The following is a 13,278-nucleotide window of genomic DNA, read 5'->3' on the forward strand; positions in this document are numbered from 1 at the left end:
GACTTTGTGGCTACCCCTGACTGCTGGAGCATTTCACCTACATTGGCAGTATTGAAGATGCATGTGTGGCACAGGTTTATAGGGTGACTGACATGGTTTGTGCTGGCTGGATTGGTAACACCCCTGAGATATTAGAGGTATCCATACTGATCCTGTAGTCTGATGTCCTGCTGAATGCCTTGGTGTTGTTTGTCTCTAGCGGTGCTGCATAAGTCATCCAGTGACGGTGGCAATGATATTCCTCTCTCTAAGGTGGCTCTTTTTCCTGTCATGTTTTTTTTTTTTTTTTTTGGCCAATGCTATATGGAAGAAGAACTAGGAGCATTCTCATGAAAACATCCTATTCATCCACTCTAATCCTGACTGATCTGACCAAATCATTTTGGTGCTATCAATATCCAATTCCCACCAAGGCGTATTGCTCAGAGGTCAGCAGCAAGGCGGCCACTTGGGATCATTATCAACATTTCCTGTGAGATGTCTTAAAAATGACCGCTGTCCTTCATCCTTAGTGTTTTTAATGTGTGTGTGTTCTATAAGAGGAGTCTGATTTCCTGCCCCCCCAATTGCCTCACACCTCCTCTGGGTCCATGGGACCCTCAGCACCTTGGGGAGCGTCTGTGTGGAGACGGAGAATGGGTTTGTTACACATAGGGCACACACTGCGGATCTCCAGCCACTTAAGCAGGCACCTGTTAGGATACAAAAAAAGACAGCTGACATAAAAAACACTGCATGGCAGAAGTATTTTCAGTTGTTTCAATTTACCTATAATGTCTTTAAGCAATTCACTCATCTTCCTATAGGCCATTAACTATGACCAATCAAAAATATTCTACTGTTTAACAGTTTAATATAAAGTCTACAAAACCAAAGCAACAGGTAACACTTAAATGAGTTAAGTAAGTTAAACGTAATTCAATTAAGTTTATCCATTCTACCAGTTTAACTAGTAATTTAGATAAACTTAACTGAATTAAGTTAAACTTATTTAACTAATTTAAGTGTTACCTGTTGCTTTTTTCAGTGCAGTGCATTAGACTACAGCAGCACTCATACAACCAATTCCAAAAAAGGAAGTAGTCGAAAATCTAGATAACATAATGTAATAGAATGTAATATATAAATATAATGTAAATATATCAAATGTGTAAACTGAGAAAATGTACCATTTTCAGGGAAAAAAACTGTAATTTTGAAATTAATAGCAACGCTTTTAAAAAATGTAGTGAAGGCAACAAACAGCTGGAAAAGTAGGTGGTGCTTGTTAAGGAGCAGCTAGAAGAACATTCTGCAACTAATTAAGTTCATTGGCAACAGGTCAGCAACATGACTAGTTATGAAATGAGCATCTTGGAGAGTCTCTAGTAAAGATGGGCCAAGGTTTACCAGTCAGCGAAAAACTGTGTCAGGCAGGATTCTGTGATGGACATCACTGCATGGGATCAGAATCACTGTCTGTTAACACAGCTCACCGTGCCATACAAAAAAGCAAGTTGAAGCCATATATAAACATGATGCTCTTTGGCAAAGTGGAACTTGACATATGTTTTGGACACTGTGGGCACTGTGTCCTCTGGACTAAGAGGGAGGGTGGAGAGGCACCTTTCAGCCCGTTATCTCTGCTCAGTTCAATGGAGATGCATTAGTGCCTATGGAAAGGACAGCTTGTACATCTGGGGGTTGTAGTATATTTCAGCAGGACAATAGTAAAGTGCACCTATGACAACAGCACGGCTTTGTAGTAGAAGAGTCCAGGTACTAAACTGGTCTTTCAACAACTGAAAATATTTAATGTATCTTAAAGCATAAAATACAGCTACAGATTTAGTAGATTTTACAGAACTCCCCAACTTTTTAGGAATTGTTTTTGTGACTTTTTGCAAAGCTGAAGTTAGGTCTTATGGCTGTAGCTAACAAAAGGGAATAAGTATTATTATCTCCATACGCGGAGCCATTTCCTTGAAGCAGTTGCTCCGCTTCATTTCAGATTTCTAATGTCACTCACTTCTTGTGAAATGCATGTGAGCACGGACACACTCCCAGCTCATCTCTGGTCCTGAACTCCTCCAGGCACACTGCACAGGTTTGCTGCAAGCACAAACATAAGAGAAAGATTAGATTAGTTTATTTGTATGTGATGTCCTAATGCTAGATATTTCTATCTCTCTAGCACTGTCGTTAATAACATAATTAATGAAGTCAGCGGTAACTTTTATTTGACCTAGAGCATAACAAAGGGAAAACCACTGTTTTGCTTTTATCTTAACTATGTTACTAAGGAACCTTTTCTATGTCGTCCTTCCCTTGTACAAAACAGAGATTGGACATTTGAAGAAACAACCCCCTAATCACTATTGCTGCCTTGGAAAAAGTGATTTAGAAAAAGCAATCTTTTCATCACAAGACACAGGAAGAAACCATCTTATGATTCATTTTGAATGAGTGCGGTTATTTCTGGAGTCCTACGTTGTGCAACCAGGAGAGAACCAGGCAGGCTCCCTGACATTTGTTAAATGGCTGCATTTGAGATACAAGATATTTTCAGGACATCTCCACCGACTGTGGGCAGCAAGTTAATCACATCTGAGGGAAGAAATTGAGTTAACCCACCAAACCCTCCCAGCTCATAATAGATGATCTAAGTCAGAAACAGGGAGGGTAATGTGCACAGCTCTGACGGTCTAACATGTTTAAAGCCGAGTGACATGTTCATGCATGTGACTTACTCCTAAAAGGCTCAGTTTCTTGCTGGCCCCCTTCAGCACCACCTACAGTAGGACAAGGGGACAAAAAAGGGAAAGAAGCAGAGGGTCATGTGAGGTGTCAGCTGTATTGTGTTGGCAGAAGCTGTGGTGTAAAACAAACACTTTCAGATCGGTTCGATGTCCCAATATAGAAGGCTTAACATATCTGCGAGAGTGGGTTTAGTGGTGTGTACTCTTTTTCTGCACAGTTCAACGTTCCCCAAAGCTATATACAGTGTCACACCCCTGCCACCGGCCACCATATCAGGCCTTCTCACACCGCACCACATTAACACTTTAACATCAGTACAGGTAATGACTCACGGATGGAGTCAAGGTCAACTATAAAGGATGGTGTTAGGTTTCACAGTTAATGACAACAATGCGAGTGGTATTTATAAACTGCGTCAGACGCTGGTGTTACATGTTCAGCCACAGTGACAGATACTGCTCCGACATACCTCATTGTAGCTGAATTGCTCCCTCGTTCCTTGTTGTTTCAACCTGAGAGACAGAGAACAACATCTGTAAAACAGAAGTGACTGTTGTAAGATCTGTAACTTCAGTCAGACACCAGAGCAGCTGGGGTTTAGCTATAGAGATAAAATTCATCTTGGTATACTGTGTGTCATGTGAGTCATCCAACAATAAATAAATTAAAAAAAACTGATGACATTAATTCCAATACTGCCATAAATCACAATAATTATAATAAAATATCATGTATAACTTTATTAAGTCAATATTGTGAATATGTTATTAGTGTGCAGAGGTGAGTCATTACAGTACAAAGCCAGCTTGTAGTAAGCTTTAGCATTAAGACTGAAGATAGAGGGAAACAGCTGGCCCGGCTTCAACATGCTGACAACCTGTTCAAAAAGCTACTGTGATAAATGTGTTAGTGTTTCTATGTACACACCCAGAAAACACAGAGCAAAATGATCATTTAGAGTCGAGTTTGTAATCATCTTTTTATTTATTTTTTTGGTCTCCACCAACATGTGAGGGAAATGTTTGGTTATTTAGGTGTTAATGCTCCACAATGTTTTTCTGATTAACCAGTCAACTACTGCTGTCAGGTAGTTTAATCTATTTAATAAACTACTATAATAAACCGTCTGTAGGACTGAAGAGAAATACAAAATTGGTTGAAACATTCAATAATAACATTTTTTTTCACATTACTTGCAGATCACATTATGCCCTTGATATAAAAATATTGAATAGGTCAAGACTTGTATCTAAAGACCTTTTTCAGTTTGAAATTAGAACTTGCAATGAGGGACGCACTGTGTCAACAGTACATCTTTGCTACTTCTGAAAAGAAACATCTTGTAAATTCTTAGCCAACAAATGCACAGATCCTCTGCAAGCATAATGACCTGTTCAAGTTGTTATTGCTTTATTTTTACTGCTGCAGTACCTATAAACGCTGTGCTCTATGTTGTAACACATAAAGGCCAGCAGAGATTTATGTATATTCTATTGTGATAACAATAGATCAAGCAACTCTGCACCCAAACTCCATGAATTGCATCATGATTTTAAGTTGCATCTTCATCACTTATTAAGATCCTGTTATTACAGTAGGTTTGAATTCTGTTGATCTGCTGATACACTGTATTACAGTGCCTATTGAAAAAAAGTCTCTAACTGTAAAGACATGTCTCCTTTTGTACCTTTCCACATTTCCCTTGGATCTTTCTCACTTATTTCCCGGGTTTTCGCACCTACCTGAAAAGGTAGCAGCAGAAGATGAGGCTGAGCATGAAGACAAACAGGCCGATGCCCAGCACAATGACATACACATTGAGCGGGAGGTGATAGATGTCAGACGTCATGCTGCAGAAGTGTTCAGAGCGCTGAGAACCCAAACCACACAGGCATCCTAACAAGAGGAGTTTGCAAATACAGATTACATACCTGCACACATTTGACTGTTACCTTGAAGGGTTAGAGACCAACATGTTAAATTAAGCAATGTAACAGTTCCTACCCCTTGCTCATTTCCTATGTGGTTAATATGTGCTGTTCTTTATTTGAATTTTCATGGCAAAAAAACCTTTAGAGTCAGTGTTTTAAACTGAATTTTCCACCTCAAAATAGAGACCTGCTGATAAAAAACCTGTTTTGCAACTTCACTGTTTACTTTCCCATCATAATCACCCATCTCGAACCCTGCCCTCAGCCGCTACAGCAGTTAGCATTGACAGTTGAAGTCTAAATTAGTAGTATAAACAACAGAGAGCGTAATTTGTACAGGCATTTGCTTAATAGCCTAGAAAGCAGTTAAGCTCTCGAGATCTGTTATTGCTGATCATTAACTAGAACATGGGCCTGTAGGGCCACCACAGACCTCTGGCCAACAGGGCCTCGAGAGTCACGATCCAGACTGATATGAGATGTGAACACGCTGTACGCTCTGCTCGACCGTGGTCTTAGGCTATGTGGTCATTGACAGAAAGTATGGCCAGGAGTTAGACATACAGTAACAGTGGCTGTTTGTTTGGATGTAGGTGTGTTCAGGGAGCTGGGACTGGCACTGTGGTGGTAACTGCAGTGCTCGCGGGGCTAATTGGCTGTAAACAAGACAAACATGGAAGACAGACATAATATCTACCACACCACCATCTGTTCCACACACTATAAAGGTGACTAGTAACGTGTTTTTGGATGTGTGTGTGTGTCTGCATGCATTTGTAAGACAGAAATGGACTGCAGGTGGCAGGGGGTGGGGTATATTAAACAGATTGAGCTCTGTTAAATGGGACTACAGGGCAACCGTTTGGTAAAACAATAGAGGAGGAAGCCCCACTTCCACAGTCTTGTTCCTATTAATTTGCAGCAAGGATGCTCTTTGCCAGCCTCTGAATGTCCATGTGTCTCTCTTTAGAATGAATGAATGGGTCCAGCTTGCACACTGTGGGGGGTATGGGTTGGATAATTTGACATGGCTGGGGGTTGGGGGATTTAGAGGAAGGGGATAGTGTAGGGAAGACCTAGGGTAGGATAATGAGAAACACAATTTTGACCTTGGCATAAAAAAAAGACAAGAATATGCAATAAGGTTGGAAACAAAAGTTATCTTCCACTCCGGTTGTCATAGTTAGTTAGTTAGTCAAACTAACGTGACCTTGAATGTGGCTTATTTTAAGTGCCCTCACCCTCCTCAGAAAACAACCCGAGGCCTTCACTCTCTCTTTGATTTGCCATTTCACACGCACATCCATTGTGTGGATCCCATTAGCTCGCACCCTGCAACTAAGTAACTGAGTTAAAGAGATACGAGTAAGTACATGTGCTGCCACCTCTCCAATATTTGGCAGCCGTCAGAGAAATCCACTCACTTACCGTTACACCATTGGAATGGGTGCATGAAATTTGACTCCCAGGACAGCAGCAGTAAATTCAGGCCCTGTCAGGAGAAGGCTGGATAAGAGCCAAGCTCGTGGGCCGCAGCTCTGGACAGCCAAACTGTTTGTAGCCTGGATTCAGTCACCCTGAGCTGGATCTCTCTTTTGTTGTGTTGTGTTAACTCCCCCGAAAAACAACCTTCAAGAATGTCAAGATTTGTTCAGATTCCACAAATCCTTAGGAGGTTTCAGCTCTGTTGGCTCAGCAGTCTTTTCTGCCTAGCATTCCCAAATCTGGATTAACCACCCCCTGTGTAAAGATTGGGAGATTTGAGACTGGGGTTTGGACCAGCACTGGAGACTTCATGTGTTCCTGGATCCCGGAGAGAGTGATGTCATCACTGGAGAGAGAGAGAGACAAAGAAATCTTGTTGACAAGAAATGATTGTCTTTCAGATGCCTCAAACCATGTGTTATTCAGGAGTTGTTATTGTGCTAAACTGAATCTCACCCAGTCACAACGTTACAAACAACACAGGCTGCTTGGTAACAAGAAATACTTACATTTCCAGCAGACAGGGGCTTCTGTGACTTCACTTTGCATCTACAGTACAGTCCCTTCACCAAATTCAGTGACATCCACCATTCGAAATGACAGTCCTCGTCCAGTGAAGGTAATTATCTGGCTTTGGTCTGTGCTTTGTCTTCTCCCAAAGCAGCTTTTTTTTTTTTAACAGAGGATTTTCACAAGTCTCATCCCCCTCTCCTCTTGTCTGTTGTCTCCTCCTCCAGTCCTCGGATCTTGCAGTGGATATTCCTCCTCAGTGTACAAGGCAAAGATGTGCATCCATCAAAGACCAGACAAAGTGAGAACAGCTCCATGCAGTCAACAACAGTCCTCGAGTTGGGTTTGGTGTTCTGCTGGTGAGTGTGTGTTTGTGCATCAAGTCAGTGCATGTGTGTGTTTATGTGCGTAGGGAGGGGGGGGGGGATCCTACTCTGCCTCTAACCATCTGCTCCTTCAATTGAGAAAAAAAAAAATTAGAGACAAAGGCGGTGTGTGTGCACAAGTGTGTCTGCGTGTGTCGTATTCAGTCTCTCCCAACTCCAGCTGGCTTTGTCATGGCAAGCTTCCCCTCTTCCACTTTCAATCCATAATGGTGCTCAGAGAGAGAACCTGCAATCCGCCTTTTCCCTTCCTCCCCTTGGTCTGCTCTGCCTTAGGTTTGTAAACAGATCTCTGCTCATGTGATCAGCCGTTTTGCCTCGCAACTCTCCTCTCCCTCAGCCCTCCCTCGCTGCCTCTGTCCTCCAATCTGTAGGCAGAAGGAAGGCAGAATGAGCCAGACACTGACGAATGGCGCGCCTGCAAGCATGTTGCTGTGTATGTGTTTGTGTGCGCACACCCCTGTGCATGTATATGCGAGGGAGAGAGAGAGAGAGAGGGAGACAAGAGAGATACTTGCAGCAAAGTCAGGGGAGGCCCCGGTCAGTAACATGTGCAAGGCTGATGTCCTGACAACCACAACAAAGCCGTTTGCGGGAAGTAGAGAAGATGATGCATCCTCATTCCCCATATTTCTTCCATTGCACGTCCACAGATCGTACTTTTACACCCTACAGTGGATTCATTTTCGTGTTTGCTTTGTTTGATCTATATATAAACATCATGTTAGTCTTTTACAGCCAAAGAACATACAGAGCAGGGACAGAGGGAGGAGTTGTCTCTGCAACTATGAGAAGATATGAAGGGAAACAATAAAAAGAGAAAAAGAGGGAGACAAACAAAAAAAAAAAAGAAATCACAGCCTGGACAAAGACTTGCATACACGTCCACCCCCACACCAGACCACTGGTGCCAATTCAGTGAGGGACAGAACAGCTGCTGGGCTACTGGGTGAGCTGTGAGACGGTCAAGGGGAGTGCTGCTTCACTAATCCCCAGGGGGAGGGAGAGGCTTCAATGGGATCCATGCCATTTTCATTCACTCTACCCAACCCTTCCTCCTCCTACCCTCCTGCTCTAGTAATGACATTACTGCTGAGTACTGAGGAACAGCTGGATTGGCTGCACAGATGCACGACCATAAATACAGTCCTTAATACGCTGACAGTGACGGGTGGAATCACAGATATGTGCTATAGCTACGGGGTCGTGTTGTCATTGTTGCCACGTGAACGGTGGTGGTTTTGATGACAGCACGCCCTCTTGTGAGTTATAATGAAACCACTGCTGTAAATATCTGATAGGGAATTGTTCACATTATAAATATTCAGCTGCAATGGAGCGTTTGTAAAACATAAAACATTTTTTTCAAAGATCCAATACAGAAAAGGTTTTACTAAAAAACTGTCTGACCGAACTGGGAACTGAGTAAGAACATGAGGGAGCTCCAGAGAGAGATGCAAATGTTGACCTTGTTTTGTTTTGTGGCATGCAAATTGTTTTGGCTGCCCCAAGCTTTTGTTTTTGCATAAATCATAGGGTTTGCCTGATTGGAAGTACAGTGTGGTAGATTCTAGAGTTGTCTGCTCACAACAAGATTTAGGACCAGAAATGTGTTTACAAAGCATAATAAAGTAAGACTACAGGACTGTGATAACAGAGGAGTTTTGCATTTTGAATGACAAAGTTGATGTTTTACAGAATTCTGATAAACCCTTGTTACATGAGTCAGTACAGATAAAGTCTTCGTTTGAAGTCCGTCAGGCTGTTCAGCTTTAATCTGACATTACAGGGACTCTATGTAACATTGGCTGAACAGGGGTCACTGCCACAAGACACAAAACAGTGATAATAGTTAAAAGATGATAGTGAAAATCTAAAGCACAGCGTAACAGACAAAACCTGAGAAAACAGACGGTCAATCTTAGTTATCCAGAAGTATCTAGCTTACGTTAGTCAACATCCTCCATCATAAGATACTGGCTGTTAAAAGTTTCCTTTTAAAGCTACAAGCAGCGGGGGCTTGAAGTTCATGATGCAGTTTGTGTGCATGTGTGTGCGCGTACGAGCCATGTTAACAGTTTCGGTTTTGTGCTCTGGAAATGTTTTCGGCGGTTCTGTACTTGAGAGCAGCACAAACATTCATTAGTGTTGTTATCAATGAGAACTCTCCAGTGTGCTGTCGTAATACTTTGCTCTCAGTTTGATACAGAAGCTCTACTTCTGCGGCCTACAGCCTTTACAAACTCAGAGAGCAGTGGCAGAGGGTGTTTTCAACATTAATAAATAAAAGATAGTTTTGACAACAAAAAAACAACTTTTGCTACTCACAATACCAGGCACCGTTGAATAAACTGAGCTGTATGTGAACTCAGAATATGTTGACAGTCCTGACTTTTTCTCCTCTTTGGTTATTACGCTCTAGTGTTCAATTACAAAACTACTCCAGTGAATCCTTGTTTATATCTATCTCTATATATCATATTCGTACTTATTCAAAAATGTCATGTGCATTAAAAAAAAGTTAGACTACTCCAGTTGTTACTGGAATTTCCGACACAGTATAATTGTCTGAAAACTAAACAACATCCAACTGGAGCTTTTCTTTGTGTCTTTGAACACTTCAGACCTTACTGTAATACACTGCCCATTCTTTTTTCGCTACATCATGGGTGTGTCCCTTTACAAAGCCATTTGGTGCTCCATTAGCTTCTCCATTCAGTTTGTAATTGTTTTCACCGTCCATTTGGTCCTTCCTCAGAGCCAGAGCTGGCTTGCAGGTGTGCCAGTTCCACAACACTTTATTCATATCATCCTGGGCCCTTATACCCAGAAGCTTGTCTTCGTCGCTTTTCTTCTTGTCTTCGTCGTCGTCGCTGTCATCCTTGCTGGAGTGATGGTGGTGCAAGCCTTGCATCTCTCCACTGATGTTCTCGAAGTACTGGTGGATGCAAACCTTGGCAAAGCTCTTGGCGTGCTCTTTGCAGGTCTCATCGAACAACTTTCGCTCAATGTCAATGTAATGAGACCAGTACTTGGTCTTGAGGAAGGCCGCTTGAGTAAAGCATGGTCGAATAGCCCGGATCAGAAAGGCTGTGATGGTCATCATGAGCAGAAACATCCATCCACACGCCTGTGAAATATAAACATGTATTATTATTGTGTGGATTTTTATAGAAAGCTATGCATCATGTTGAGCCCTTGAACCCTGTGGTGAAAATATAGACAGTAGTGAAATGATTCTCAGTAGTGAACCAGGCCTATCTGGTTAATCTCCCTCAGTTTGCCTGAACAGCACATGCAAAGTGTGTTGTTTGTTGCTGTTATTGTAGATATTTACACTGCAAAGTCAAATAGTCAAACATGTGACGTGAAAAGCACATCCAGCAGCTTCCTGGCACTTTCATAGCTCATTAAAGAACTGGTACTGTATCAATATGGCTTTTTTGAGATGTTACTTCTAAGCCTGAATAATTGCCCCCAGGCTGATCAAAGACCCAAATAACTGTGTGGGTGTTTTGTACAGATTGAAATAGGGCCAGTTCCATGAATAATAAATTTAGAGGCTTATCTGTCCCTCTAGTAAGTGAAGAGGAAAGCTTTAGTGAACTCAAAGTGCCAAGTGAGTTAGAGTGTGATGGGGAGATTTAAGTTAACCACACTTTTTTGCCTTTAAGGATAAGGCAGGGACGTTTTAAGTGGATATAATTAACAAGAGTTTATACTTAGTCGGAAGCACATTTTAAAAAGAAGTTTAAAAATAAACTAAGGTTGAGGCTCAGTGAAATGATGATCAGGGCCGTGACCAGGATTCATAGATGTGAGGTCTCTGAAAGGCCTCAGAGCAAAAGTCTCTACTTTTCATTATATGCTATATTCAGAATTTCTTCACACTTTACCTATACCTTTTTTATTTTACATACTTTAACTAAATTACCTGCTATGGCTGCAGTATACAAGTGCAGTTTATTTATGTTGTCACAGTAGGTCGACTTTGATGACCCCAAACCTCCAAACAACCATACCCATGTATTCTCTCCCTGATAGCAGCAATACGCTAACAGCAGTAGCCACAGATTTATTTAGAAACAGAATTTCCAGTTTCAGCCCTGTCAAAGGTTAACAGCTAATGACCTCTCAGTTAAAAAAAGCCACCATGTTACCTGTGAGATACACTTGATATATCGTGATGCTGCCACTCGTACTTCCTGATGCTCAAACAGGTCTTTGCATGGAATCTTTGCCAGCAGTTTTAACTTCTCTGTCTCTGACATCCCTTCAACAAGACTTGAATTCCCAAACTTGTTAATATCCAAGTTAACGCTGAAAGCACAGAGGAAACTCTTCCCATCCATGAGAGTTACAGACACCCACACTGCCGGTGCTATCAAGGATCTTTGTGTGATTGAACAAAACATGTAGCGAAGGATCGATGGATCCTTCCTCCGTCTCCCCGTGGGTCTTTTCCACTCCTCTGCGAGCACTGACACATTATTGTTCAATACAAAACCTAGGAGAAAGAACCATATAGGAGGAATAATAAGCAGCCCGATCCCATAGGTGTAGTTGTATTCTGGCATACAGGGGCAGCTGAATTCAAAGGCAGAGTACATCTGGGCACTAGCAAGTGCCATGATACCACAGATCCCATTCATAAAGGATTCCTGGTTGGACTGGAGGAACTGGAACATCATACGAAACTTATCCATGTTTGCAGATGTGAGTTCAAGTGCAGGTAAATCTATGAAAAGAAAAGTTTCAACTCAGTAAAAAGTGATTGAAAAGGTGCCACAGCATGGACCATAAGTAACATTGGAATCAGTTTGTTAATAAACTCTTTTGGTAGTAGTAGATGTTATAGTAATTTTTAGTGTGTACACACGCTGCAGCTTCTCTCTCTCCCAGGACCTTTTGTATTCACCAGATGTATGAGAAGAACTGCAATTTGGATTCTCTGTATGTACTCTACATGTGGTAGAATTGACACAGTAGACTTTGACGTTACATAGACCACCCATAATTCATATAACATCATTAGGAACATTGACACAACTTTTGAAATAAATTAACATGTCTTAGTTTTTTTTCAGGACCTAATAATCTAAAGTCACCATCATTATCTATTGTTGATTAATAAAACATTGTTAAACCATATATTAACCAGTAATACAGGCATTATGTAGTACTTGCAAACTTGTGTAAAAATAGGTTATTAGAAAGTGTTGTCAGAAACATGTATTCTCATAGTGAGTAATGACTCTTTCAAGCAGACAGAGTAATACACAGGTGTCTGTAGGTATTGTTCATAAACTAACAACCCACACGGAAACGCTCAGACTTACCTGTTTTCTGAAGTGTGGATGAATAAAGGAAGCAGTTTCATATAACAACAACGTCAATAGTAAATAACTTGCTGTTCTTAGACATTGTAGCTCTGACTGACTGGAAGCTTCCTCTCGAACTCTCTGTGGTGCTGTTCAAAGCAGACCACATCATCTGTCATCGTGCCCCTCCCTTCACAGGTGTTACACTGTGAGGTAACAAAAGACTCTCTTTCAACCCACACTTGTCAAAAGTTAACCTGTTACAGTTCTCAGAGAACACATAGTTTCCAGTCTGTAGTCTAACAATTCCCATCGAAGCGTTTTCGAACTGAAAATTATGTAGTAGGGCATACGCAGTAGTTTTAACTGAAGGCACCTACACAGCCCAGATATGCAAAAATGGCCTCAAACCATTCAAATATCTGTAGCTTTGATTGGAAATTTAGTTTGCTGAACACAAAGTGAAGGTGAATGTTTTCACTTGTTTAGTCAGACTTAAATAAATCTAGGGACCAAATACAATCATTATTAAATCTCCAAGTTATTTGTACTTTTAACACTACCCTTTGAACCCAACTGCACCTGCCGAATGAGGCAGTGCTCCACAAACCAGTTAGAAACCCACAAGAGGATAAAAGGCAGAGGCTTACCCACCTATTCATCGATACTAATAATTGTAGTTTTTGCTTGAATATAATGTTTGTGGCCTAATACGTGATCTTTCCCATCACAGTTTGAAACAGTGGCATTGAAACTGATGATCCGTTCAGTGACTCACAGTCGAAATAGTTCACTTTTCTGAACATGTGTGCAGTTAAACTTACAGGAAGTGTGTGCGATCTGTTAGGTTCAATGTATTGCGCAGGACGATGTCACAGCAGAACACATGGGCAGGGTGTGCAGGAAATA

The 13,278-nt window shown here is 41.4% G+C and overlaps 2 protein-coding genes across 2 annotated transcripts; both read right to left on the reverse strand.

Moving 5' to 3' along the window:
- Nucleotides 1-271: 271 nt before the first annotated feature.
- On the reverse strand, nucleotides 272-7,341 carry zgc:175214 (RING-H2_RNF24_like domain-containing protein). Its single transcript, XM_026359254.1, has 7 exons — nucleotides 6,665-7,341; nucleotides 6,099-6,501; nucleotides 4,482-4,635; nucleotides 3,209-3,251; nucleotides 2,730-2,771; nucleotides 2,009-2,091; nucleotides 272-692 (listed from the first exon to the last, which is right to left on the reverse strand). Exons 2-7 carry the CDS (start codon nucleotides 6,121-6,123, stop codon nucleotides 572-574), a joined length of 468 nt encoding a protein of 155 aa, XP_026215039.1. The 5' UTR covers nucleotides 6,124-6,501; nucleotides 6,665-7,341; the 3' UTR covers nucleotides 272-571.
- A 2,327-nt stretch (nucleotides 7,342-9,668) lies between these two features.
- Nucleotides 9,669-11,754, reverse strand: LOC113162403 (calcium homeostasis modulator protein 1). The gene is made up of 2 exons (XM_026360496.1): nucleotides 11,209-11,754; nucleotides 9,669-10,178 (listed from the first exon to the last, which is right to left on the reverse strand). Exons 1-2 carry the CDS (start codon nucleotides 11,752-11,754, stop codon nucleotides 9,669-9,671), a joined length of 1,056 nt encoding a protein of 351 aa, XP_026216281.1.
- Nucleotides 11,755-13,278: the final 1,524 nt, after the last annotated feature.

The sequence above is a fragment of the Anabas testudineus genome, chromosome 1 (assembly GCF_900324465.2).
Source record: "Anabas testudineus chromosome 1, fAnaTes1.2, whole genome shotgun sequence".
Lineage (NCBI taxonomy): Eukaryota > Metazoa > Chordata > Actinopteri > Anabantiformes > Anabantidae > Anabas > Anabas testudineus.

Coding starts and splice junctions, on each gene's coding strand:
- zgc:175214 (XM_026359254.1), bottom strand. CDS start 6,123: ATGCACCCATTCCAATGGTGTAACG. Junction 2,092..2,729: donor AGAAACTGAGCCTTTTAGGA/GTAAGTCACATG, acceptor TTGTGCTTGCAG/CAAACCTGTGCAGTGTGCCT. Junction 693..2,008: donor TCACATGCATTTCACAAGAA/GTGAGTGACATT, acceptor GTATCCTAACAG/GTGCCTGCTTAAGTGGCTGG.
- LOC113162403 (XM_026360496.1), bottom strand. CDS start 11,754: ATGGATAAGTTTCGTATGATGTTCCAGTTCCTCCAGTCCAACCAGGAA. Junction 10,179..11,208: donor ATATCAAGTGTATCTCACAG/GTAACATGGTGG, acceptor TATATTTCACAG/GCGTGTGGATGGATGTTTCT.